Source organism: Corvus cornix, chromosome 7, assembly GCF_000738735.6.
Source record: "Corvus cornix cornix isolate S_Up_H32 chromosome 7, ASM73873v5, whole genome shotgun sequence".
NCBI lineage: Eukaryota > Metazoa > Chordata > Aves > Passeriformes > Corvidae > Corvus > Corvus cornix.
The window spans coordinates 14,395,998-14,419,947 of record NC_046337.1 but is presented as its reverse complement, the minus strand read 5'-3'; the positions used below and the strand labels follow the sequence as shown (position 1 = coordinate 14,419,947).

Here is a 23,950-nt window from a genome sequence, read left to right as displayed (position 1 = left end):
GAAAGGAATGTAAATCAAAATGGAGACAGCTTGACAGAATAACTGCAGGAAGTGTGAACTGTTCTGCTTGCTTGTAAAGTGCATCAGCTTAGACACTCCAGCAGAACATTTTAAATGTCAACAATGTTAACCATTTATTACTGGTCCAGTTCACCACAGACTGACCTGGTTTGGAACACTGCTAGATGCAACAATGCACAGAAAAGTGATGGGATGCAGAATGAGAAGCTGAAGATACCCCTGATTTTCAGACACTTTTTCTCTTTGTCCAAAAGCCGAAGACTGAATCTATGTCCACAATAGAGCGTTGAGATGCAAGTTTTTACTTGCCTAATCTATGTGCCTGTAACTATCAGTGATGCTGTTGCAGACACCTCAGCACAGGTATAATTTCCTTTGCTTCCTGGAAACTGGAAATTTTAAAAATAAATCTATGTCAGGGACAACACAGAAATTACTGGTTTACCCCATGCTTTAATGCCAGAGATTTATATCAGCATTTTCACAATGCAGATCTTTCCAGTGTGAATCAGAGAAAGACAGAAAAGTGAAAAGTCTTTAAAAAAAAAGTTTTCAAAAAATACCATATCATTCATCTCACCTGATAAAACCTCTGAAAATGAGGGTTTGGGATTTTGCTGGGCTTAAACAGGTCCTCAAAAGTTTCTCCATCTTCATGAACCAAATTCATAGAATCAATCAGTGAGTCAACAGCAGATAACTGATCCGCTAAGGCAGCAATTACATACAAAGGAAGATTAAATACCCTTGCAGATGGATGCATTTCTTGAAACAATTTATAAATGAAGATTTGCTTCACAATGTGAGATTTTCACCAAGTCATTGCATGCCACAGAATACACTGCAGCTACAGATGGGCCAATAAAAATATGGATAATGGACACAATAATAAACCCCTGCTTTATTTAAGGACTACAGAGCTAAGTCATAAAGCCTTTTTCTTTTTCCCCAAGACCTCAATTATTGTTGCCTTACTGCTTTCACTTTTATTCTTTTTCAAGATGTTTTCATTTGCAACAGAAGGTTTATAGGCCACTTTGTAAATAAGGAGAACAGTTGGTTTGCAAAACTAAATGGCACAATATAAATTTTTAAAGTTATGATTGCAAATTAACACAGTTCACAATAGCCAGCTACTGCTTTGGCAAGACAGGTTTTAGATTGGTTATCAAACTACTGCTTACAGGCAAGAAAATAGAAACTGTTTTAGAAAAACCAGCACGCTATATATACCCTGACGTGCAGGTGCCCATTCAATGCATCTCATAACAGATGAAAGAAGCGGGAGTGGATTCTAAACTACATCCACTTAAGACTCATTGCTGTGCAAAACTCTCAGAAGAGCAAGTCAAGCTTTGTACGGCTGCATGTTCTCTGCAGATGCCATCCATCTCAATCTGGATACCAATAAGTGCACAGTTTAATAACACTCCACAGAAAATACTGTCTTTGCCTTTGTACATTATATTAAAAGGCCATGCTGCAAACGGCTACAGAACCAGCTTTGCACCAACAGAGCAGCTGCGTCTGTTCTAATTCTAGCTAGCTAATCACACACTGTAGATCCCACAAGGTTCTGGCCATTTAATTCCCACGATGAGTTCAAAGATCAAAGGATACAGAGGACTAATCTCAGTTCTCTGTCACAGGATCCTGTGAGACTAATGATGCTGTAACCTGAGCCAGAAGTCATTTAACAGGACAGTTGAAATACTGCCTTCAAACTTAGGTCTGCTCAGCCTGCAACTGAAGTGGCAAAGCTTTGATACACATTTACACTTCAAGATGACATCACCATAATGGATGCCCAAATACCTGGGTTTTCGCCTAAGCCAAAATAACAACAAAACTCAAGTCTTCATTGGAGAGCCAAATATTCTAACTCTCTTAGAGCATCTTAGAATACAACAAGCAGGTTACTTTTCCAGCTGACCAGCACATATCTTACCTGTAGGAATGCATTTTTTACTGTTTTTCAAGGATGAAAATACATATTGTCTTAGGTCTTCCATGTAGGGTAGTTGCACATAGATGAGACACTGTGCAAGAGGAAAGAAAGAATAACTGAGCCTGAAGGAAAAAAAAAATCTGTATCCCCAGAGTGCCATATCAGGGCTACATAAAACATACGAAAAATCTGAAGGCCCAATGTCTGTGTGCATCAAAACACTTACAATATTCACAGAGCAACACAATTTTAATCGGAATAAAACACAGCATTATATTTATAACATAGTAATGGCTACACTCATTTTTCTGCTTGTGGAATAAAGACCTCCCCAGCCATCTGATTCCTTTTTCCTGTGCAGAGTTCCAATTATCCAAGCTTTAAATATCCAATATATTGGCACTTTGGGAGATTTTATCACAGCTTACTGTATTTCAAAGTCAAAAGTTGGGTTTGGTTTTTTTAACATTTCTCTGCCTCATTTTTTCTTTATTCAAATACCTCCTCCAGTTCATACCACCCCAAATAATTCCTTTCCATCCTTTATGTTTATACCCTTCAAAAGTCTGAAGATTGTTGTGTCCGCCCCCACCTCCATCACTGCTCAGCTATGCTATACATATTTAGCTCTTTCAATAGTCTCTCGTAAGAAAGATCAGGGGAAACATATGCTGCAAAAGTTCTGACATACTGTATTGCTTCTGGGTCTCTCTGCAGAAGGGTAAGAGTGAAAAATTACCTCATATGCATCCTTAATATATGGAAAAGCTACTCCAACTTGTGGGTAGCATCTTCTATCATAAGCATAACGCACTATAGCCACCACTTTCAACTCATCCAGTGCACGAACAAGCGCAGAAAAAGCAACTGCTGCATTCTGGAGGGAAAAAAGAAGTCTACAGAATCATGCAAGTTCTTAGTCATGAAATACATCTTTCACAGGGAATTCAATAGCATTGATTTAGTCAAGACTAGCTTCCATTTCAGCTATAACTTTAATACAAGCAGTTTTTCATGCTCATAAATCAAAGAAGCAGAAAGGTCAAATCTCATCACGATAGTGGATCCATTCAAAGCTGAGCCAACTTTAGATTCAGCACGTTCCACCTTTTTCACCAGGTGTGAAGAACTCTCAGAGGTTTTGCAAGAGACAGAGAAAAGAAGGGAAGCCAGACCCTTAAAGGAACATATCAGAGCACAACAGTGAGCTTTTTACCTCCAATACTTTGGAGGTCTGTTCTAAATAACGCAGTGAGAGGGCACACTGTTGCTCTGCATGAGAATGGACTTAAGCACAAATTTCAGTTTCCTCATAACCTTGCTCAAACATAGTACCTACCAGGTTTTCATTATTCATGAGATACTGTATTCATTTGCAGTTTAATCCAACTTCTTTTTAACCTACTGGGCAACGAAATAGGACATTTCTGCAAGCTGCATTAAAAGTATTTATTATAAACACAGAAAGACAGGACAATTTCAAGTGTCACTACTATTCTTCTTTGTTCCACAGCAAAATACCTTCAGCATTAAACTTCAGTTCACCTTACCTTATCATCTTTTGCAGCAAAGACCTTCAGAGCCTGGTTGCCCATGTAGTAATGCCTCTGGATCTACAGATTCAAATGGCCAAGAGTTAGCCTGACCTAAAGAAAAGGTCACTAATGCAACTGGACCAATTAAATTACAAAACAACTAACATTAGTCAAGTCAGAAGCCACCAAATTTAATTACAGTGCATAGAGGTTGAAGCCCTATATGTGCCTCTCCATTTATCACTTAATATGGGTATTCAGTCATATTGGGTAGGATATTCCCATCGCTTCCTACTGATGGGCAGGAATGAAAGACAGTGCTACTTGCAGCTGTTACCAGTCTGAATAATACTTCAGTAATTCAAAAGTCAGCGTGGAAAACTACAGTAGTTAATACAAGACCTAAACCTGACACCACATCTATGCAATTAAATTTTTCTAGCGACAATACATCAAAAAGGAGCTGAAAAAGGTCTCATCCTTAATTAATAAAGCTACTTCAACAGCAACCCGGAGTATATACAGTTGTGCTGGCAAAGAAGCACTTCTGTCAGCAGGGTTTATTCTGTTCATAAACATGGCTGAATCAAAAACAAACAGAAAAAATAGTTTCAGCAAGGGGCATCACTGGAATAGTTGGAGCTACAGCAGCTGACACACACACACGCACACATGCACACACACACAGACAAACCCTGCAATCGTAGAAGACCTGTCACAAAGATCACACACTGCTACAGACACTGGTTAAAATAACCTTTGTTAAAAAAAAAAAACTCTTCGAATTACAGTCTCCGAACTAACTTCATTGTATCTTCAATTTTTCTTTCATTCATTTCATCTTTTTATTCTATCTTCTTTATTTAGCAAATTACCATAAGGCCATTGAAGTCAATGACAACCTGCACCAGAGCACATCTGTTTACTGTACTACAGCACGATTCTTCAGATCAGATTATTATGCCTGCAATCCTTCTTTCCTATTCTGTCTCTAAATGCTCAGGAAATTTTACTTTCAGTGTAGTATAAATAACTAGATGTGTGTATCACTACACCTTTTTTTGTTTGCAAAAGAAATTGTCCCTTTGTAATATTTTCAGGTACTATTTCTTGATTTACATGGCATGGCTTATAAATTAAAAATCAAAGTTTAAGCGGCCTCTGATCTTCTTTCCTGAGGGATGTGAACAACTCAGGAAAATAATATAAGGTGGTTCTAGTCCTTATTTAATTATGTATTTGGAGCTGTTCCAGTTTTTCTAATCAATATTGAATTATCTTTCCACCAAAGTTTTTTAAAGAAACAATTTAATATAAAACATACATTTTAATAGTGTCAGTTTTATTATTCCAAATAACAAAATTTAAGAGGAAAAACTTAAGATAATGCATGGGTCTTGAAAATTCCGGCTACAGTTAAAAACTTCCTGATATCATTATCTATACACTTTAATTTTAATCCTGCAAGCATGCCTGAGTAATTTATTCCACTGAGGGGATGTGCAGCTACTACGCAGCATAACTACTCACACTCCTGGCTACAGGACCAGAGCACACTTTAAGATGTAATTTCTTTTTGTTATGAAATCCAAAGACAAGAGAAGTACATAATAAAAATTAGTCAAAAGCAATCAGTATTTAGTACACTGAAAATGCTTAAAAACAACTTGTTAATTCTTTTATGCATACTTGTGACTCGAAAAATATTCCTAAAATTAAGTCCAACCCTACAATTATTAACTATGTATTTGAAGGTATTACCACACTATCTGACCAATGATGGGAAAATAAAAATCCATGTGAAATAACAGTTTGCTCACAGAACACTATATTCCTCATCTGTTTTCCTCTTAGTTTCCATTTTCAAATAAAGTCAGACTAAGTCAAAACAGGAGGCCAACCTCCAGCATGAGAAAACTCTGCACACAGTGAAATACATCTTGCAGAGCTAAATTACAATAGTAAGACAGCTGGAGGCTCATAATGCATGAAGAGATGCAAGAAATTGTCTCATTGGAACACTGGTTTCAGACACATTTCACTTATTAGATCCAGTTTCTGGTACAGGAGGTAGCACTCCCTAACACCTCTCTGGCCCTGGCCAATTTAGGGCACATAAGCTCAAGCATGACATGTTTCCTTGATCAGTCACTTGCAGCACACAAGCTCCCACATTACTCAACAACTAAGTTTTGAAAGTCCTCGAGGAGCAACCAGGTTACAGTTTCCAGTTAGGCTGGCTCCTCATTTCAGTAAATCAACATAACTTCCCGACTCCTCGGTCACTATGTTTTGGAACACTGCATTGCATCTAATGACGTACCTAGCAACATGCACAAGGTCTCTGTGACACCTGTATTGTAAAGTAAAAAGATGTTTAGTTACATCCATTTGGGAGCAAGCTCCCACAGACGCTTCCTATTTCATTAGCATCTTTCCTTCACGGTAAAGGTGACGATGCCTTAGCCTTTATCAAGGGATATACTTTGTTCAGGCAGTGAGAGATTTCAAAGAGCAGGAGGGCTGGGAGCCTTCTGTCAGAACAGAAGGTGTAGAACTGCCCTATGATTTCATTTCAGTTTTGACTGGTGAAGAGAGGACTGCATGTGGACAACTCCAAGATGAGTAAAGTTTCAGCCACCCTGTGCAATATCCTGGAGAAAAAGATGGGGAGCAGCTTAACACACACAGCAATTACTTGGCACTTGCATCTCTGTACTCTCTCCTCATGCGTCCTGCTTCAAGAACAGTTTTGTTAAGCCTTTGCCTAAGGCTTTGCTAATGCTTAAGTCTTGGATTTTCTGAAGGAAATCACCTTGTGCTGGAAAACTTTTACTAAGGTACTTGCGTAAAGTAAGTTTCTTACAACTATCAAGGACAACAAATAGCAAAGTCAATACCACAAGTAGAAATAAATGCATTACAAACACTAAGCACCTCACAGAAATATGGAGAGTTTTTGAATGATTTGTCTAAGTTCTAAGCCTTCATAAATTTCATTAAAATTTCATAAAAACATAAATTTCTAAATTTATGTTTTGTCACAACAGAAAGAAGCAGCAAGTCATGGTTCACAAACTAATCCTTATGGAATTGAGAATGAATGGAGTCAGTTTTCAGGCTTGCTTTAACATTAATGTTGAGGAAGAAGCTTCTGTTAAGAAGCAGCCATACTCTTGGCTGGACAAAGCCCAGAAAGGCTGCTGCCTGAGCTGAACAAAAGACAGACCATCTTCTGCTGCAGATCTGGCACTACTATTAAAGTTTGTGAGATTAAATGAGACCACAATACCTCTGTCTTCACTTTGCAGAGATCTGAGTTCAGTGGCTCTGGCTTCACTTGAGGGTCCAATGGCCACATTTATGAGCTTCTCTCCTTTGCAAGACCACACATTGCTTACATGTACTAGAATCAGCAAATAAGTCACCCCTGCATACCTGAGTGGAGATGCCCCATTCCCAGTATTGAAACCCAATACAGCACTCTACTGAATTCAAACCAAGATCAAGTGTCTTGAATAACCCAGGAAGTTGAATAGGAAGACATTTAGTATCACACCTGAGAGGATCTAGTGAATCCCAAAACAGAAAAACACTTTCCTTCTGTTTTGTATTTCATTTGCTCTTCATCTTCCTTGGAAAAAGGAACTATATCACTCCCATACCGAAAACCTGGAGAACAAGAGAAGAGCATCTGGTAAGCATATGGGCCTACAATTTTAACACCGAAATTAGCTCTCTGAATATTTTAACAATGCACTCGTGCCCCACAGCTACGATCCACACATGCTCATCAAATTACTTTCCCTGTTAGCAAAAAAAAACCACACACCCATGGACACATTTTGTACTTCAAGAACAGCAGTTGCACTCCTTGTACATCATTTTATGTAACGCAAGTACCCTCAGAGAGCAGGAAAGAAAATAAGGGAACATCTTGCCTAACAAAGTTATGCTCACAGAATAGATTTAAGCAAATCAGAATAGATTTCAGCAAACAGATTGCAACACTCTCTGCAAACATAATACAAGCAACCTCAAACATACCACAAATCATAGCACAAGAGATGACACCAGAAGAGACTCAGAGAATAAAATGTGCTAACAATGGAAGCAAGGTACACAATGGAAAACCAAAACACTCTTGTATGCAGAACTGGTCTTTCTATATATTTCTGTGTTTTACTTCCCATGCCATACATTACAGGTATATCTCCACAAAATAGGAAGCTGTAATTTCTCAGAGGTATCATCTGTTCCAGCTGCTTATTTGCTATCTCAGCCTCCAATATCCTCCCTGTAACATCATCACTTTATTATATTGCCACAGACTAAGGATGATATCCTCAGGTGTGAAGAAAGTAGAAGGAACAGAAATAAATCCCTGGATGAAAAATCTGTAAGCAGATATATTTTCCTGCAAACTGAAAAGCAAACATACAGGCAGAATGAAAGAAATTTCAGTATTGGTGCTGCAAATACAAAATATTGCCTAATCGTGACATTTCTCAAAAGATTCATCTAAGTCCAGGATGCATCAGTAGCTCTTTTAGCTTAAGAAATATCACATCACTGTCAGGGAAATCTTTTATCTCTTTTGTTCACATTGAACTGCTCACCACTTCTTTTTACTAGTATCCCACAACTACTTACTAACTGAACCAGTCAGAAGATTAGCTGACAACAGTCACAAATCCTTCAAAATGCATTCTCTGTAAGAAGTGGATTTTTTTTACACATAGTTCTGAAGTTGTAAAACATAACTAGACCATCTTTTAACCATCATTTCTGCTTAAAGAAAAGGTCCCATTGTCGTTGGGACTTTATCTGATACTCCTATGAAAAATCTATGAATGCTAGAATTGAAATAGATTAAATAAAAAAATACAGCTTCTTCTAATTTTCAATTTATGTTATTCAATTGACAGCACTCTCTGAATACTGTTATCTGAATAGTTCTGCTCTTTATAGTTAATATACTTGCCCTACTTCTGTGGGATTGAAACAGCAAAGGAAAGGAAAAAAACTAGTAACAAAATATATCTATACCATCACAAAAAATGAAACAGATTTGCTTAACACCATTTTTACAAGTAAGTACACTATTTCCTGCTCTTTCTGGGGCCTGTAGTCTTCTAAGGAAACTAATCTGCTCAGAAAGAAGCTGCAGGTCAGAAAAAGTATTCTGCATACCACTACTTCAGATTGATCCTGTTGCAGTACAGCAAAGCTAGTACTCTTGAACACTAAATCTTCCTTTGATGGCTTCATCTTTCCAGCTGCAGAATAACTAGAGCAGTTGCTCATCTACAAAAAAAGCAGCACTATGAAAGCAGTCATGTTATCAGTACAACTGAAGATCTAAAAACAGAATAGTGGTAGCAGAACTACTCACTACAGAAGTGAGGTACGGCCCTCCACAGAGCACAGTTCAGGAAGCTGTAGTGCCTTCCAAGTTCCATCTGTTGTTATTATTATTGTTGTTGTTGTTTTGTTTTTGTTGTTGTTATTATTATTCCTATTATTGTTATTCTTACTACTGGAAAAGTCAGACTTTTAAAAATATGTGAAGACAAAGACTCTCATGTAACAGTCTCTGTGTTCCATCAGCCTACAGAGCTTACATTCTAGGATCACAGCTAGGCTTCAAGGTATAGAACTAAAGGGCCCTTGGGTGACCTAAGAGTCCAGCCATTATCTTCCCCTTGTCTTCAGGGTGCACATAAAGATGTCGTACCTTGAATAGTATCATCTTTCTGAACCTCTGTCTCATCATCATCATTCAAGCAGTAAACAGTTTCTTTTTGCACATCCTCTTTTCTGAGGGTTTTAGCATCCACAATTGTCCAAAGTTTTTTCATCCTCTCTTCTGTGACCTTGATATCAGAATTCAAAGAAAAGGAATGTTTAAATTTCAGTGGGATCCAGAGTACTTACCAGAACACACAAAAAAATCCTTAGCCTGAGTGCTGCATTGTTTTGCTAATAAAGAACTAATAAAGACAGTGTCAAATGACGCATCTCTGGCTGCCACCACAGTGCTTTCAGTACTGCTTCATCTGTATGAGACCTAAAATGTGAACTGTAGCATATTGACAGCATACTTGTCCTGGTTATTCATTAAACCTGTAGGTTAAGCCATTTGTGGAAGTCTTTCGGTCACAGGATACTGTGTAACTTGCTTGCTATGCAATTTACTACTTCCAACTGTATAAATACTTTTGACAAAGCATTAAGAAATATATTAAAGATACACTAAGATTCAATGTTCATTTAGCTTGTTTGGCCAAGTTTTCCATCAGGCTTACTACACTACAGGATAAAAGTACCTTATATTACTGCAACTTCCCCAAAAGGCAAAAAAAATCCCAGCTGCATTATGGGACTGGGAAGGGAAAGGAGGAGTAAGTATTTACAATGAGTGAATGTTTCCCAACCACAGGGAAATAAAATTGCTTTCTTTTCTCTCTGCTTAAGTGAAATTGATTGTATAGTTAGTACATGAGAAGAAAAATGTAGAGCTGAGCAGAAAACAGTAAAGCCAGAATATATTATGTCAGTATGACTGCTGTATGACCTCAGGCCAGTCACTCAGTTCATGTTGCTTCTTCTCCCAAACTTACTTTATTTTGTGTGTAAACGTCTTTGGGAGGGGACTCTTTCTGTCTATTTGCACAGGTCTGGCACAATAGCCTAATAAAAATTATTAATAACTATATATCGAAAGTTGATGTCTTTCAAGGATAGTACACCCATCTCTCAGAATTCAGATACATTTCACCTTCATAATATCAGACTCAGTTTCATGTTAAAATAACAAAATAATTAATCCCCATCTCACCAGATCCCTCAATACTGCCACACTACACAGTTACCTATTAACTATTCTCTAACTAGAAATTTGCACATTTTATGTCTTTAAATACACTTACTTTTTCCTAGCACTGATTAAAGTGCTAAACTAAACCCTAAGAAAGAGAATGGCCCCAAGCTCTGCCAAACAGTACAAACAAGCTGAAAAAACAGACCTTTTATTCCAAGTCTGAAATAACAACAGATGTGATTTGAAACAATGGCTGGTAAAACATTTACATCCACCATTTTACACACACGTCCAAAATTCCTCTTGTGTCTAGGGCTTAAGAAATATATATAAAGTCCCACATATCACTGATGCTGAATGTAAATCTTCAATCACAGCATTCTTAATCAGGGTCATCAACTTCAATACCATTAAGTGCCAGACTAGACAGCAGTTACTCCTACTTCTGTACCTTATGAATTTCAGTTATTCAACGAGTGTATGGTTAAGTTAAAGTTGCTGTGGGAACCACAGCTTTAGATGTACTAAACCACAATTTTAGATGTACTGGCTTCTAAGCAAATAAAAATCTCTATCCTAATTATTTGGATGTTGTTTTATCTTTTATTTTCTTAGCTTCAAGGAAAAAAAACCATGCAGCTGCACCTAACTTGCTGCCAAATGACACTAAAACATATCACTTTATGTACTTACTGATTTGTAGGCCACAATCCTTATAGACAAATTAGGACCAATAGTGAGCTGGCAGGGCCAAGGGATAGACTTCCTTTCTATTTTCTTAAACATTGAAAGACGTTCCAGGCTCTCTCTAAATGAAGGAATCAGGAAAACAGAAATGAACTCTGGCAAACTGTAATAAAGTATTATTGACAAAACACTCTCCTTAAGGAAATGCAGAAGTCCAAACTGTTTCCGATTAGATTGCATAAAGCATTAGAAAATAAACTGTATCAATAATCTTATCATTAACCATTGTCGGAAAAGATAACGAAAAAAAGAGGTGGTACAGTAGATTATCCCCATCTTGAGCCTTTATGATGGTGTGACATTAAGGCTTAAAGGCACTGTGTTAGGTCTAGTGATAAAACTACACAATTGCTTCTTAAGCATTTTACATTTATCTGTGCTCACCCAATTAGGGCATGTAGTGATCTGAACAACACAAATTAGAAAAGGCTCTCTAAGTGGTAAAATGCTTTCTGCAGTGCAGCTGAAGAAATAAAGAATCCAGTTGCAATTAACAGGATTTTGTTTACGTAGAAATTAACTTTTGACACTTTATTTTATACAGTACTAATGAACTCATTAATTTAAGAGCATTCTGTCAGAGTGAAGGAAGTTACTTCAACTATTTCTAGCCTAACAGCAGATATACAAGTTCAAAAAAACACAAAAAAAGGAACTGCAATGAGTTTATACTAAAAAGTGTAAACTTAATTGCACAACTTTTAGCAATGGAGTCCAAAATTTAAAATTCACAGTAATTTATAATATATCATTGTGAATTCAAATAGGCTTGCCCCCCAGAACAGCTTTCAGCTAATGCAAACTATTTTGGCTATTTGGCTGTAAAATTCCAACACAGAGAAAGCTCTCAATTTTTTTTCTTTCATTGCATGATAAAACAAAGATAAAACAATACTGAACTCATCTTTTTCACATTGTGATAAAACCTGGAATCTACCACTCTCTTGATGAAAGCACTTGTCTGGCAGAAATCAAGATCAACTCCTAAAAACATCAGCAGAAACTTCTACTTGGCATTCTGCTTTTCAGGTTTCCTAGTATGAACAGGGTTGATTTTTCAAAATTCTAAAAGCACAGTGAAAGACAAAAATGCACTGGGATTTTTAAATGAGATAAACATTGGATTTTTAATTTTTTTTTCCTTAGGGAAAGGAAAGAAGGATTTTTTTCCTAGCAATAAAGACATCAATACAGGATTTTTTAAAAAGAACCTTCTACTACATCATACTGCAACACATACATTCAAGGATGAGTACGAAGATCAAATACATAAGTGCCAAATGCCTAAAAATGTAATTTAAGCTCAATTTATTATCTCTATTCTTTAATTTCTTATATGTATAGAAGAAAAATGTTGCCTGTTACCAAAGATGACACAGTCAATAAAACCCTTGCAAATGTACATTTCCACTTGTATTTTATAAACACAACCTTTCTCCTCCACTCTGCAACCCTTCCCCCAAAACCCAGAGGCAGCAGAAGTACCTCCTGTCTAACAGACCGAGTATCATGACTTAAAACAACACAACAAAATCTCCTCACTCACTTTCCTGGCATGGCTAATTTATTTTTACAAGAGTTGAAATATTTTTACCAGCAGGAATAATGAATCTGGGAAAATGGAGAGTATATCTGAGTTGGCCAATTATCATGACAGACTGGCAAAACTGACTTCTTAAAGCTTGATAAGCAACTTAATTGCATCTAAAACCTCACATATTTTTAAACAACTTTTGCAACTAAAGCTTTAATCTACTAGCCAAATGCCTATTTATCCAGAGATTTTGGATTTCCCCTGAAAGTAGGCACAAAGACAGCTTGTAGAGTAGAAAGAGTCTGTGATAAAAAAAGTATAAAGAGGCCAAGCCACATGGTAGGTTCATGCATATGGATTATCCTAAAGGATAAACGGGCCAGGAAAGATTCTGCTTTTCTGTGCAGTCTTCTAAGCAGTGACAAAGCCTGCTTTTTTCTAGAGACTCAGACTGCTCTGTTGACTATTACAGAGACAGTGACACGTCTCTTCACTAATGCTCAAGGAGCAGCTTCACTGGCTGCTGAGGTGCAAAGCTGACCACCTGAGCAGGGGGAGGGAAAGAAATCCCACAAAGAAATTGATGAATTACAGCATACAAACCTACAGGGAGGACCCTCATCTAAAAATTACCTTTAATAACCATGTTACAGCCATGGTCTGCTAAGCTTCCTGAAAACCACACTGTCTAAAAGATCACTTTTCATAACTGTAGAACAGAACTACTGAGACAGTAACATCAGACCATGATAAGGCACATAGATGCATTTTGTCTGTTTCCCAACTGAGACAACACCTATGTGGAAAAGTCTTGGATATATTAGCCACAAGAAGTGAAAAATCATCTTTCAATTCTTGTATTAAGAATGCTGCTGAAAAAATATATAGTTTGTCACAGTGGCACAGCAAACTGTGATTAAAGAGCAGGATTCAACAAACAACATTTACTCAAAGCATTTGTGGGAGTTTATCAAACTAGTGAGCTAGAAGAAGTCCGTGACCAAGGAACAAAGGCTACCATTAAATGTAGATGTTCAAGCTGCACTATGTCACAAATTCCATCTCCTTCTAAAACATGTTTTTGAAATTAGATTTATAAAAATGTTCCCTCCAAAATCCTCCAACACTAGAAATGGATGAAAATTGATTTTTTTCTTTAAATGGAGATACAGAAATTCATTTTCCCCTGAAATCTGTAAGCTCTTCTACTTATTCTAAAGCTACTGAAGAAGCTGTGTGTACTTTAAGTCATAAAATTCACTGACTTCAATGACACTATGATACGACTGATTATTTAACTTCATCTTTTGGAGAAGAAATCAGAAAGTAAATCTATAGTACAATAAAAAGGATTAGCCAAATTTACCTGAAAGTATAAATTTCTTCCAGCCCTCCTTCTTCATCCAAAGTATACATCAGTTTCCTCACCACATCAATACCTTGCTTCTGTTGTTCAGTTAAATCCTTTCTTGGAAAAGAGTTTCTGTGCATATGGGCATGTACACTGGCACTTGTATCTCCACTTCCATCATCAACACCCACTGAAAATGGCAGACTAAGAACACAAGAAGAAGCAGTAAGTTTGACTTTCTTCCTTATTAAAATAACCAATCAAAACAAAAATGTTCTCAGGATCAACGATTTCTATCTAGCTGCAGTCAGATGTATAAAGAGCCACAGGACTTGCAAAACAAATTCAGTAGTATTTCCAGTCTACTTGGCATTGGTAATGTCTTGACCAGAGTGATGCACCAGTTCTGAGTAACGTGCATCAATAAAGACATCCACGTACAGGAATAGAGTAGACAGTAAAGTCAATGCTGATTAGAAAGTAAAATCCATTAAAAGAGACTGAATAAAAATAAAGCCTGTAGAGAAGGAAATTAGAGGGCAAGACAGCCATAAATATACAAAGCTGTTGCAGGGAGGAAGGAAAAAATCAGTTCTTTGTATTCTGCCTGCACTCCAATCACATCACGGAGTCAGGTCAGATAGTCAAAAACCTGATAAAGGCATTTCCAACTATAATCTCTAAAACCAACTGCCTGAGGAGAAAGAAGAATCTCCATCACTGCAAATCTTTATCAGAAGATTAGACAAACACTGCTCAGCAATGGCAGGCATACACCTGACCCAGTCTGAGGTAGAGGATTGCTCTAGATGACTTGTTAAAGGCCATCCATGCCTGTGACTCTGTATTGGCTCCAAATGCCAGCAAGCAGGACATTCTCTGCTGTGGAGCTATTAGGTATTTCCAGAACAAATGTTACTCTTTGAGATTTTAATAGCTTAGAACACTAGGTGAATTTCTGACTGAAGATGACACATTTTTCCTGCACTTCATGAATCAGATTTTAAAGTTTAGCCGGGGGTTATAGATAAAATGATTTTGCTGCTCTTCAAAATATAGGAGAGAGTTAACTAAGTATAACAAACACAGTAGAGAAAGATGTGTAAGATCCTCTACCCTGTGCCCCTGGAAACACCTGCAGATTTTTCAGGTCTTTCATCTTTTCCAATTTTGAAAGAACCACATGATACCTCTTAGCACATTTCCACAAAGTGAAATAAGTTTAGCATTGTATTATGTTTTTCAGAAGCAGCCTACAGATCTCTGCCATACTTTCACCTCATTAGTCCTCACTAAACTTATCCATGAAGCAACACATAATAAGCAGAGTTAACACTATGCACAACAGTGTCACATATAGCAAAATTAAAGATCAAGCTTCAGCAAAGTGTTTGGTACCTTTTTAGGAAGCAGATTCCACTGATAAAATACAGAAACTGTATTTTTAAGTTGATATGGCAACATCAAAAAGCTTCACACCTCTGATAGGTAAAAGTTAGGCTACGTTCACTCTACAATGCTCAGACACTGCTGTGATTAGAAGTACGTAATACCCAACACTACAGCATGTGCTTGGCACCTGAAAACAGGGAGGAAAACCAACCATCTGCTGCAAGTTACAACCTAATCTATAAACAGGGCATAAGAGATGGAAGCATGGGTTACAACAAAAGGACAAGTTATAGCAAGAAATTATTTTTAAATGAGCGTTTTACATTTGTACATGTAAAAATCAAATAATCCTTTGCTCGTGTGGCTGGGAGACAGGGTGCAAATCTGCAGCCAACGCTGCAACAGCAACATTTCCTTTGTGCTTCATAGACAAGGGACCAGCAGCTAAATACCAGAGCTCCAAAGATGTACTCTGACTGGCAGAGGTACTCAGATTCATGGTGTCACACCTCCAATGCCAACAACAGCTCAAATAAGCCAGGAGGGGCACGTCATTTTGGAAGCATAACTGCTTTTACTGTGTAGACAGAAACTGACATTTTTGCATTCAGCCTCCCCTAAGCAAAAGCAAAGCAAAGATTTTTTTGTGGAGGATCAGTCCATGATTTTCAGTCACATTTTCCTACCTAACCCCTCTTTTATCTTCCAGATGGGTTGGCAAATAGTTTAGATGAATTTATTATTAAGTTCACAACATTGTTCATTACAGAATGCTGGATCTAGGTAAAAGTACATGGTCAGCAGTAAAACTAGGGCTTTAACTTTCTCCTGTGTAAGTATTTATTATAAACAGCAACACACAAAGTTTTACTTTTAAATAAACTCTTCTAGAAGGCTCACAGCTTCCAGTTGCCATCACATGCAACAGCTAATACAGACCTTAACACCAGCATTGGTTCTTCAGATCAGTACCTATATCTACAGCGTGACAGTCAAGGGATTCCTGTTCTAACACTTAAGACACAGTTTCCATTTTCCAAGCCTGTCATTGTGAATATAACCCTTCTCTTCAGACCTGCTCTTCTACTGACACCAGAATCAAGCTATTCATATCTGCAATACTACCTCATTATTTCTTCCCAGTAACTTCCTTACCTAAAAGGATCTAGGCTGTTGCTGTGACAAAACCACTGTTTCTGAGACTATTTTTGGCTGTTTCCCAATTCTCTGCTTATATTGTTCTTTTGTCTCCCATTTTAGACTTTGGCTCTAAGCTATAAGATTAAGTGGAGAAGAAGTCATCATCTTAACATTTATTTGCACATCACTTAACCAAGGGGACCTGGTTCATAACTGGAATTCATGGTATGTATAACTGATAGAAGTACTTACAATAATCATACTACTTACTGGTACACCTCTAAAGAAACCATACACCAGCAGATCACCAGCTATTTCAAGATAATTATTAAGAAAGAATAATTTCACTTTAAAAAATGGCATAGTATAAAACAGCCATTTACATACTTACAAAAACTGAAGTGAAATTCCTGTTTTCTTCAAGTTAGCAATGATAATTCCCAGCTGATCCTCACTGACAGGACTACTAAGGTCTGTAAACAGTTCAATGTGTCTCTTCTCATATTTCTTTCCTCTTAAAATAGAAAAAACATTTACATTTATTGAAAATATTATAAGGCCATTTTTTAATTATTTCCTTACAAAATAACAACAAAAGTAACATAGTTGTAATTACTTTTACCAAAGAAATATACTCGCAAAATGAAAGAAGCAAAAAAACCTACTTGGTAGAAGTTGTTCTATCATAGGTTATTTTATTTATCCTACATGTTTATATGATTCTCCCTCCTACCCTAAAATTGAGGACTCTAGCCCTGTGACCGTATAAATCACTAACTACATCTAAATGAATGGAATTCTGCCAATTTTCACCAATGTGGATAAAATGCTAATAAAACGTGTTAGGCTGTTTGTGGATTACACTGGTTATTTCCTTTGCAGCTGTAAGTCTGTTCTTGTGGAAATGTATTTTAAATTACTGCTGCTGGTGGGGGTTCCATTTTAGTAACCTAATTCAGTAGATTCATTGGAGAAGATGGACTGTCAAGACAACTTAATACACTAAGAAGTAGTAACAATACAGATCAGGAAGGCTGGCCAATGACAGAACAAAATTCAGTTGAATTGGTACAGTTTTGATCTGGATAATCAAGCATAAAAGTGATTTTCTTAAATTTTTACTCAGCAGTATTTTCTCAAATGAAGGTAAACTCCATATCACAGCGGCTGGTGTATATAGGCAACAACAAAACCAGTTGCTCCATAGCTATTCAAGACTATAATGCCATAAACACAGTAATTTTCATTCACAACTCAGTTTTAACCATTAAATGGATACAGCTTTCCACATTGATTAGACCTTATTCATAAAAACACAAGTTGCATCACCAAGTCACAGTTAGATCATATAACCTTTTTAGAAACATGTTCAAGCTGTGGTTTGAGAGGAAGTGCAGTTACTTTCCTTTCCCTGCACCATTAGTTCAGAGAGTGTTAGAAACACCTTGCCAGCCTAAATACATTCACTGGCAACTTTGTAACACCTGATGTCAACATTTTTTCTCAGCTTAAACAGTGTTTTTTCCTACTGCACCTTTGTTTCCTACAGCCTGCAAATTTTACAAACAGCCACTTCATCTCCAACAGTCTTTAAATCTTTAGGCTGAACAAGTTCACCTTTCTAGTTTTGCCTTTTTTTTTTCCCCTAAAATGTACCATCACATTTAAACTTAGTAGCCCTTTTCTAAGCATTTTAACATCCAGATTAACACTTTTTGAAAACAGATCACAAGCAATGTGATAGAAAGTGAAGCCTTTGTGCCTTCTATAATGGCATTAATACTCTCATGGCTCTACTACAAAGCTGCCAGTTCCCTCAGAAAGCTCTCTGATTGTCTGGAGAAGTCAGATGTCTCAGGATTCTTCAGAGACAAACTTCTGTAGTGTGCTGTTTATCTTTAACGTTTATTTAATTTTTTTATTTTTGGGGTTTTTTTTAAGAAAGCACTTCCCATGTTTATACATACTAGAAATAGAAGACTGACAAGAAATCAGATCAGTGCAAAGTCAAAATTCTGTAAAAGGCTTCGGGTTACATACTCACATTGTTTCCTTCTGAAGCAAGTCCATACACACAATAATAGCATCCAAAACTAAGCAAAATTAAGAAAAACCTCAGAACATGAATCAAGTAACAAAAAGTGTTTTTCTTAGGAAACAATTTTATGTTTTCACTCCCTCTCAAAGACTGACAAACACACATTTTAGTTAAGAAATACTCTTTTGAGATAAATACTTTGCAAATAACTCATGCGCAAGTGGTTCCTCTATAACTTGTTTGTATTGTGATCATGTCTCTGCCTCACTTACCCAATGGAACACTAAAAAGACTGCTTCAGATCCCAGCCTCTTAACTGTCAATGAGAGACTCAAGTCCAATGAAGGGACAATCTAACCTTTAGAATGTTACTCTGAATCCACCAATAAAATTTCAATATATGATACCATTTTCCAATGCAAGTTTTTCTTCTAACCACCTGCATCTGACAATCTCATCACTTCTTCCTCATCACAGTTTCCATTGGGAATGTGTGAGCCAGCTGGCCGGCTGCACACTTCTCTGAAACAGCTCTGACTGCCTGGATAGAGCTCACAGCAATCATTTTATGGCCAGAGAGAGACAACACAGGAAATTGAACTGTATGTAAATGAAACACATGAAGGAACACTATATGGATCACCCTTTAAAACTCTTCCCCTTATATGTAACTAAGAGCAGAATACATTCAAACATGAACGGCATTCAAACCAGGAAGAGATATTTGGCAATGTTAGAAATACTTTATAAATAAATAAATCTGATAAACCTCTATTCTGCTCTCTCTGGGGTGGAGCTAGTTTTCTTCAAAGTAGCTGGCATGGGGCTGTGTCTTGAATTTGTGCTGGAAACAGTGACGATGATATAGGGATGTTGTAGTTGTTGGTGAACAGTGCTTGCACAGAGCCAAGGCCTTTTCTGGTTCTTGTACCACCCTGCCAGTGAGGAGGCTGGGAGGAGACACAGCAGGGACAGCTGACCTCAACTGACTAATGGGATATTCCACACCACCTGGCATCACACCTCAACATGTAAAGCTGGGAGAAAGAAGGAGGAAGGGGGGATATTCAGAGTCCTGGTGTTTGTCTTCCCAGGTAACTGTTAAGTCTGATGGAGCCCTGCTTTCCTGGAGATGGCTGAACACCTGTCTGTCCATGGGAAGCAGTGAATAATTCCTTGTTTTGCATTGCTTGTGTGCACAGCTTTTAACTTCCCTATTAATCTGTCTTTATCTCAACCCACGAGTTTTCTCCCTTTTGCCCTTTCAGGTCTCTCCCCATCCAGCTAGTGGGGGAGTGAGCAAGTAGCTGTGTGAGGCTGTTGCCAGCTGGGCTTAAACCACGACAGTCTGGTTTCTGGTACTTCTGCTGACTTATTTAATAAACAATATTTTCATTTTGTTAAAAAGCATAAACCAAGTTCTGTAATGCTATTTTTAAAAATACATGCCTTATTTGAGGCCTAAAATTATATTATTATCTTTGTTCTCTTTCATTAACAGAACACTTCATAAAAGCAATGATTCCTTAAGGCCAAGGCTATTTCTGTTAGCCTAAAAGAATGTCAAAAAGCAGCTAAATTAGCTTTCAGACAAACTTACAACCACAAATTAGCTCAACTCTAATAGCAGTTAAAACTTGGGAGGCTGAGCCCAATTTCACAACACTGACTTCCTGTCTCCTACATAGCTGAATCAGTTCAAGAAGTGCTCTGCAGCAAAAGGATACAGTCTGCCTGTTCAGAGCCTGCTTTAATCACATCTTGAATGTCTTCCAGCAGATCAAAATCTGGCAGCTTTAGTGACCTATGTACAGTAATGTTTTGGTATTGATCCTCACTGGCAAGGTCATTTCTAGTGCCATTAGTGCCAAACAAAACTACAGCAACTTCATCTTTACTCTCAGCAAAAACCTGCAGATACAGAGAACACAAAACAGGTATAAAAACACAGGTAGATTCATACATAACTATGTTAGGCAGATTACAGCAAGCTGAACTCATTTTGAAACATTAATTACAATGGATTTACCGTTTTTTTACTTATTCAGTGCTATCCTCTCAAAATGTAATCTTACAGCATGTTCACAAAGTTAGATATAATTAAACTCACAAATTGACAAGAGGCTATCTGGGACAAAACAAATAAAATTGGCTGATTCAGTCCTCGAAATGAGTCTTCTGTGTGGCAATTATTAAGTGTTGAAATATTTTAGAGAAAGAAACTTTTCCCTAAAAGTTTCTACTGCCCTGAAGAAAAAGGGTGACCAACCCAGCTATCACATCTCATGCACAAAAAATACAGCTGAAACAAGGAACACTGTCACTCCCACATAAACAGAGACCAATTCTCACTCATTCCTCAGTTATTTCAATTATTAGTAAATGAGGAAAATATTTCACAGATGTTATTGTTTCCTCTCCCTTTTTAACACCTGTGAAGTCACACACACCTGTCGCTGCACAAACTTTGTCATGATCTTCTTGGCTTGGTCAAGTGAAGACTCTTCACCAGGAGAAGAGCTGCTCATTGTAAAGCCCACATCCAGGCACAGCACTATTGCCACCTGGAAAGAATAAGTAAGAATAAAAAAATAAAATATAAGTATAATTACTTAAAAGGTTAAAAGGGTACACACAAAACCAAAAAATCAAACTACATTACAACTGGTTTCTTTTACAGTACTGTTAATAAGAGATAATGGTGGGAGACAGAACTGGTAGAATTGCACTGAAAAGAAAATAATTTAATCCTGTACCATGTTGCAGACATTTCAGCGGAAAATACAAAAAAAATCCTCTGTTACACAATAATCTGTAAAGGGCATGCAATTTCTACACAACCCCCTGAATGTATTAGGGATCTAAGGGCTTTTCTGCACTAGGAAATTAAACAGATATTTTAGTTGACAGTTGCAAGGATGAATTCCAGTTTCAATTTAGGGGCTTAAATCCCTCAAGTTAGTCCATGTTTTTGCATTTCTGATCACCTCTTTAACTGATCTATATGAAACACTGCCCAAGTCTGCCCATAAATCCATTTATAAGCTAGAAAAAATAAAATTGTTTCTTGCAATTTCTCATTTGATTCTAAGTTCCTCTAAAGTTTTTCACAGACTCCCCTTATCCTGATTAATCATACAGATGAATGTAGTTGCAAGAGCAATTCAGCAAAATGATACCCTGCATGTCCAAGGCCAGCTCAAATTTATTCTCATGGATTAAACCGAAGTTCCCTAAATATACAACAAAAACCTTGCTTGATGGGCTGCCAGTAGATTAAATTACACTGGCTGAAAAAATTATTGTTTGCCCGAACACAGGAAGGTTGGAGCCAGCTGACTTGTTCTAAAATAAAAAATATATCCAATTCCAGAAGAAATGAAGCTGCCAAACGGATGTGGGCAATAAATCATAAATCTGTCAAGTGACACAAGATGCAGAGTCTGCTTTTGCAAAGCAAAATGGATGAACAGAGAGAAAAGGTGTTGGTCTAAGCTCTGCATAAGGCCTTTCAAGCAACTCCAAGTACCTTTCCAAAGATCTGCTGAAAAAACCTGACCCTTTTTGTCACCCAAATACACAAGTCTTAAAACCAAGCTAAGGAAAACTTGCCCAAGTTAGCAGTCTAACGCTCTGCATTAGCAGCTCTCAAGCTATTTTTTTATCCTCCTTCTTTTCCCAGAATACATTGTGCACCTCCCCTGTCATTTTAACAAGCACTGGTTTAATCCCCTGCATCCTCCAAGGAGAGGAAGAGAGAAGAAAAGAAAGAAGGCTTAGCAGCAGAGCTTCACAAGTTGTCTGGCAGGTTATACTCAGTCTCAGCACTCTACTCCTCACTCTGCCTTCACCAGTAGCTTGCCTGGGAGCTGGGAATGAATGCCTCAGTGAGCTAGGTCTGCAGAAGCTTAGAGAAGAACAGAGGCAGTTACAGTGCTCTCTCAAGAGCCTTGTCAGCGCCCACCTCCAGCCTGAGGAATTACTCTACCAGCATCAGCAACTGCAGACCCTCCTCAGCTTGGTGCTGTCCTGCCTCAAACCACACAATGGCTGGCAGCCAAATCCATCCTGTTGTCCAAAAGAAGTAAAGCTCTCTTCACAGGTGACACTAGAGAATGACACTAGAGAAGCCAAAGAAGGGCAGGAGCAAAGAGCTGCTGTTTTCCTTACAAAACACACGATCGAGTGTCAGGTGCCAACACGCTCCTCTGGAAGGCAGCAAACCCAAGCTCGGTGCCCGTTCAGGTACGTGGAATCCTCCTTCAGGAAGAGGGCAGGTCCCTCTTTTGGTAACCTTCCTCTCTGTATCTCTCCATCTGTTCCTAACCTCTGGGCATCTCACCCAGTGCTGCTGCTGGCAGGTGCAGGGTCCCAAGGGACACTTTCCCGATGCTCCGCACGTGTGACCGCAGGACAGCACTGTCACACTGAGCTAAACCAACCTGCTCTGCTCAAGTACTGATAAGGGCGATATGGAACAAGCCTGCCTTTATCGCTGACCTCTCGGTGCTGAAGTAGCTGTAATAAAGCAAAGGGAGAGATGGCTACAGCAGCACAGATAAAGCTGTGTCTAACAGATACCAAACTGCCCTGTACCACAAGAGACCTAACACAGCTTTCACCAACAAGATTCCTTAAACGCACCACACATACAAACTGCATTTTCAACAGAGCAAAAACAGTTCTACCATTATTTTAGCAAGAGCAATGGCAATTACTGCTGCGGGAGCTGCACTGTGCTCCAAAGCAGGAACACTGATTCCCTTTGAGCTAGGCAGCTTTGTACCGCCAGCGGCCCGCCGGCCAGCACGGGGAGGAGTTACCCGGTGTCAGGGATGGATGCATGTGGGTGCCCGGAGGCGGCGGGACCCCCGCACCCCCCGCCCTCACCTTGCCGCTGGGCGCCATCGCGCTCGTGCCGGGACGCGGTGCGCCGCGCTCAGCGCTCCGTCCGGCACCGCGCCCCTCCCGCCCCGCGTCCCTCCGGGAACACGGCGGCGGCGCCTCGCGTTCCGCGGCGGGGGCAGCGCCGCCTAGCGGCGGGCGGGGCGCGGGCGGGGCCGCTGCCGGCTCTGCCCCGGGCCGGGCCCCGCGCTTGGGCCGGGGCCGCTTCGGGACGGGCTGCGGGGGGGAAGCTGCGCTGGCTACGGCCGGGCTATGGAGAGGCAAGGGAGATGTCGGGTGGCCCCCGCATCTTTCTCCTCAGGTCTCCCCCCACGTCAGAGTGCCGCATCTCGCAGGCGTGGCTGTCATTTTGGCCATAGTGCGAGCAGAGAGTAGCCAAGGACAAGCCTGGGGTGAGTGGACTGGGGTCCCTGAGGAGAGGCGGTGGCAGGGCAAGTGTCAGAGGCTCTTCTGCCCTGTCCTAGAGCACCTCCTGGTTCCCCCATCCCTCACCCGTCGTGATGTAACCCCGGCCAT

General features: G+C 38.8%; 1 protein-coding gene across 2 annotated transcripts in view; it reads right to left on the bottom strand.

The window, feature by feature from the left end:
- The window catches only part of XRCC5 (X-ray repair cross complementing 5), a 50,249-nt gene extending 26,738 nt beyond the window's left edge, over positions 1-23,511 (bottom strand). For both annotated transcript variants that reach the window (XR_005602365.1, XM_039555282.1), the window contains exons 1-13: positions 23,420-23,511; positions 20,980-21,093; positions 20,257-20,440; positions 18,536-18,584; positions 16,883-17,005; positions 13,975-14,163; positions 11,021-11,135; positions 9,242-9,380; positions 7,064-7,176; positions 3,520-3,582; positions 2,709-2,846; positions 1,970-2,060; positions 602-729 (exon numbers count right to left, since the gene is read on the bottom strand). Coding sequence is in view for 1 of the 2 variants with exons in the window: in XM_039555282.1 (XP_039411216.1) it covers positions 602-729; positions 1,970-2,060; positions 2,709-2,846; positions 3,520-3,582; positions 7,064-7,176; positions 9,242-9,380; positions 11,021-11,135; positions 13,975-14,163; positions 16,883-17,005; positions 18,536-18,584; positions 20,257-20,440; positions 20,980-21,093; positions 23,420-23,437 (1,464 nt within the window). In the remaining variant the exon portion in view is untranslated. The remainder of the gene's footprint in view (positions 1-601; positions 730-1,969; positions 2,061-2,708; positions 2,847-3,519; positions 3,583-7,063; positions 7,177-9,241; positions 9,381-11,020; positions 11,136-13,974; positions 14,164-16,882; positions 17,006-18,535; positions 18,585-20,256; positions 20,441-20,979; positions 21,094-23,419) is intronic.
- Between the last annotated feature and the right edge of the window lie 439 nt (positions 23,512-23,950).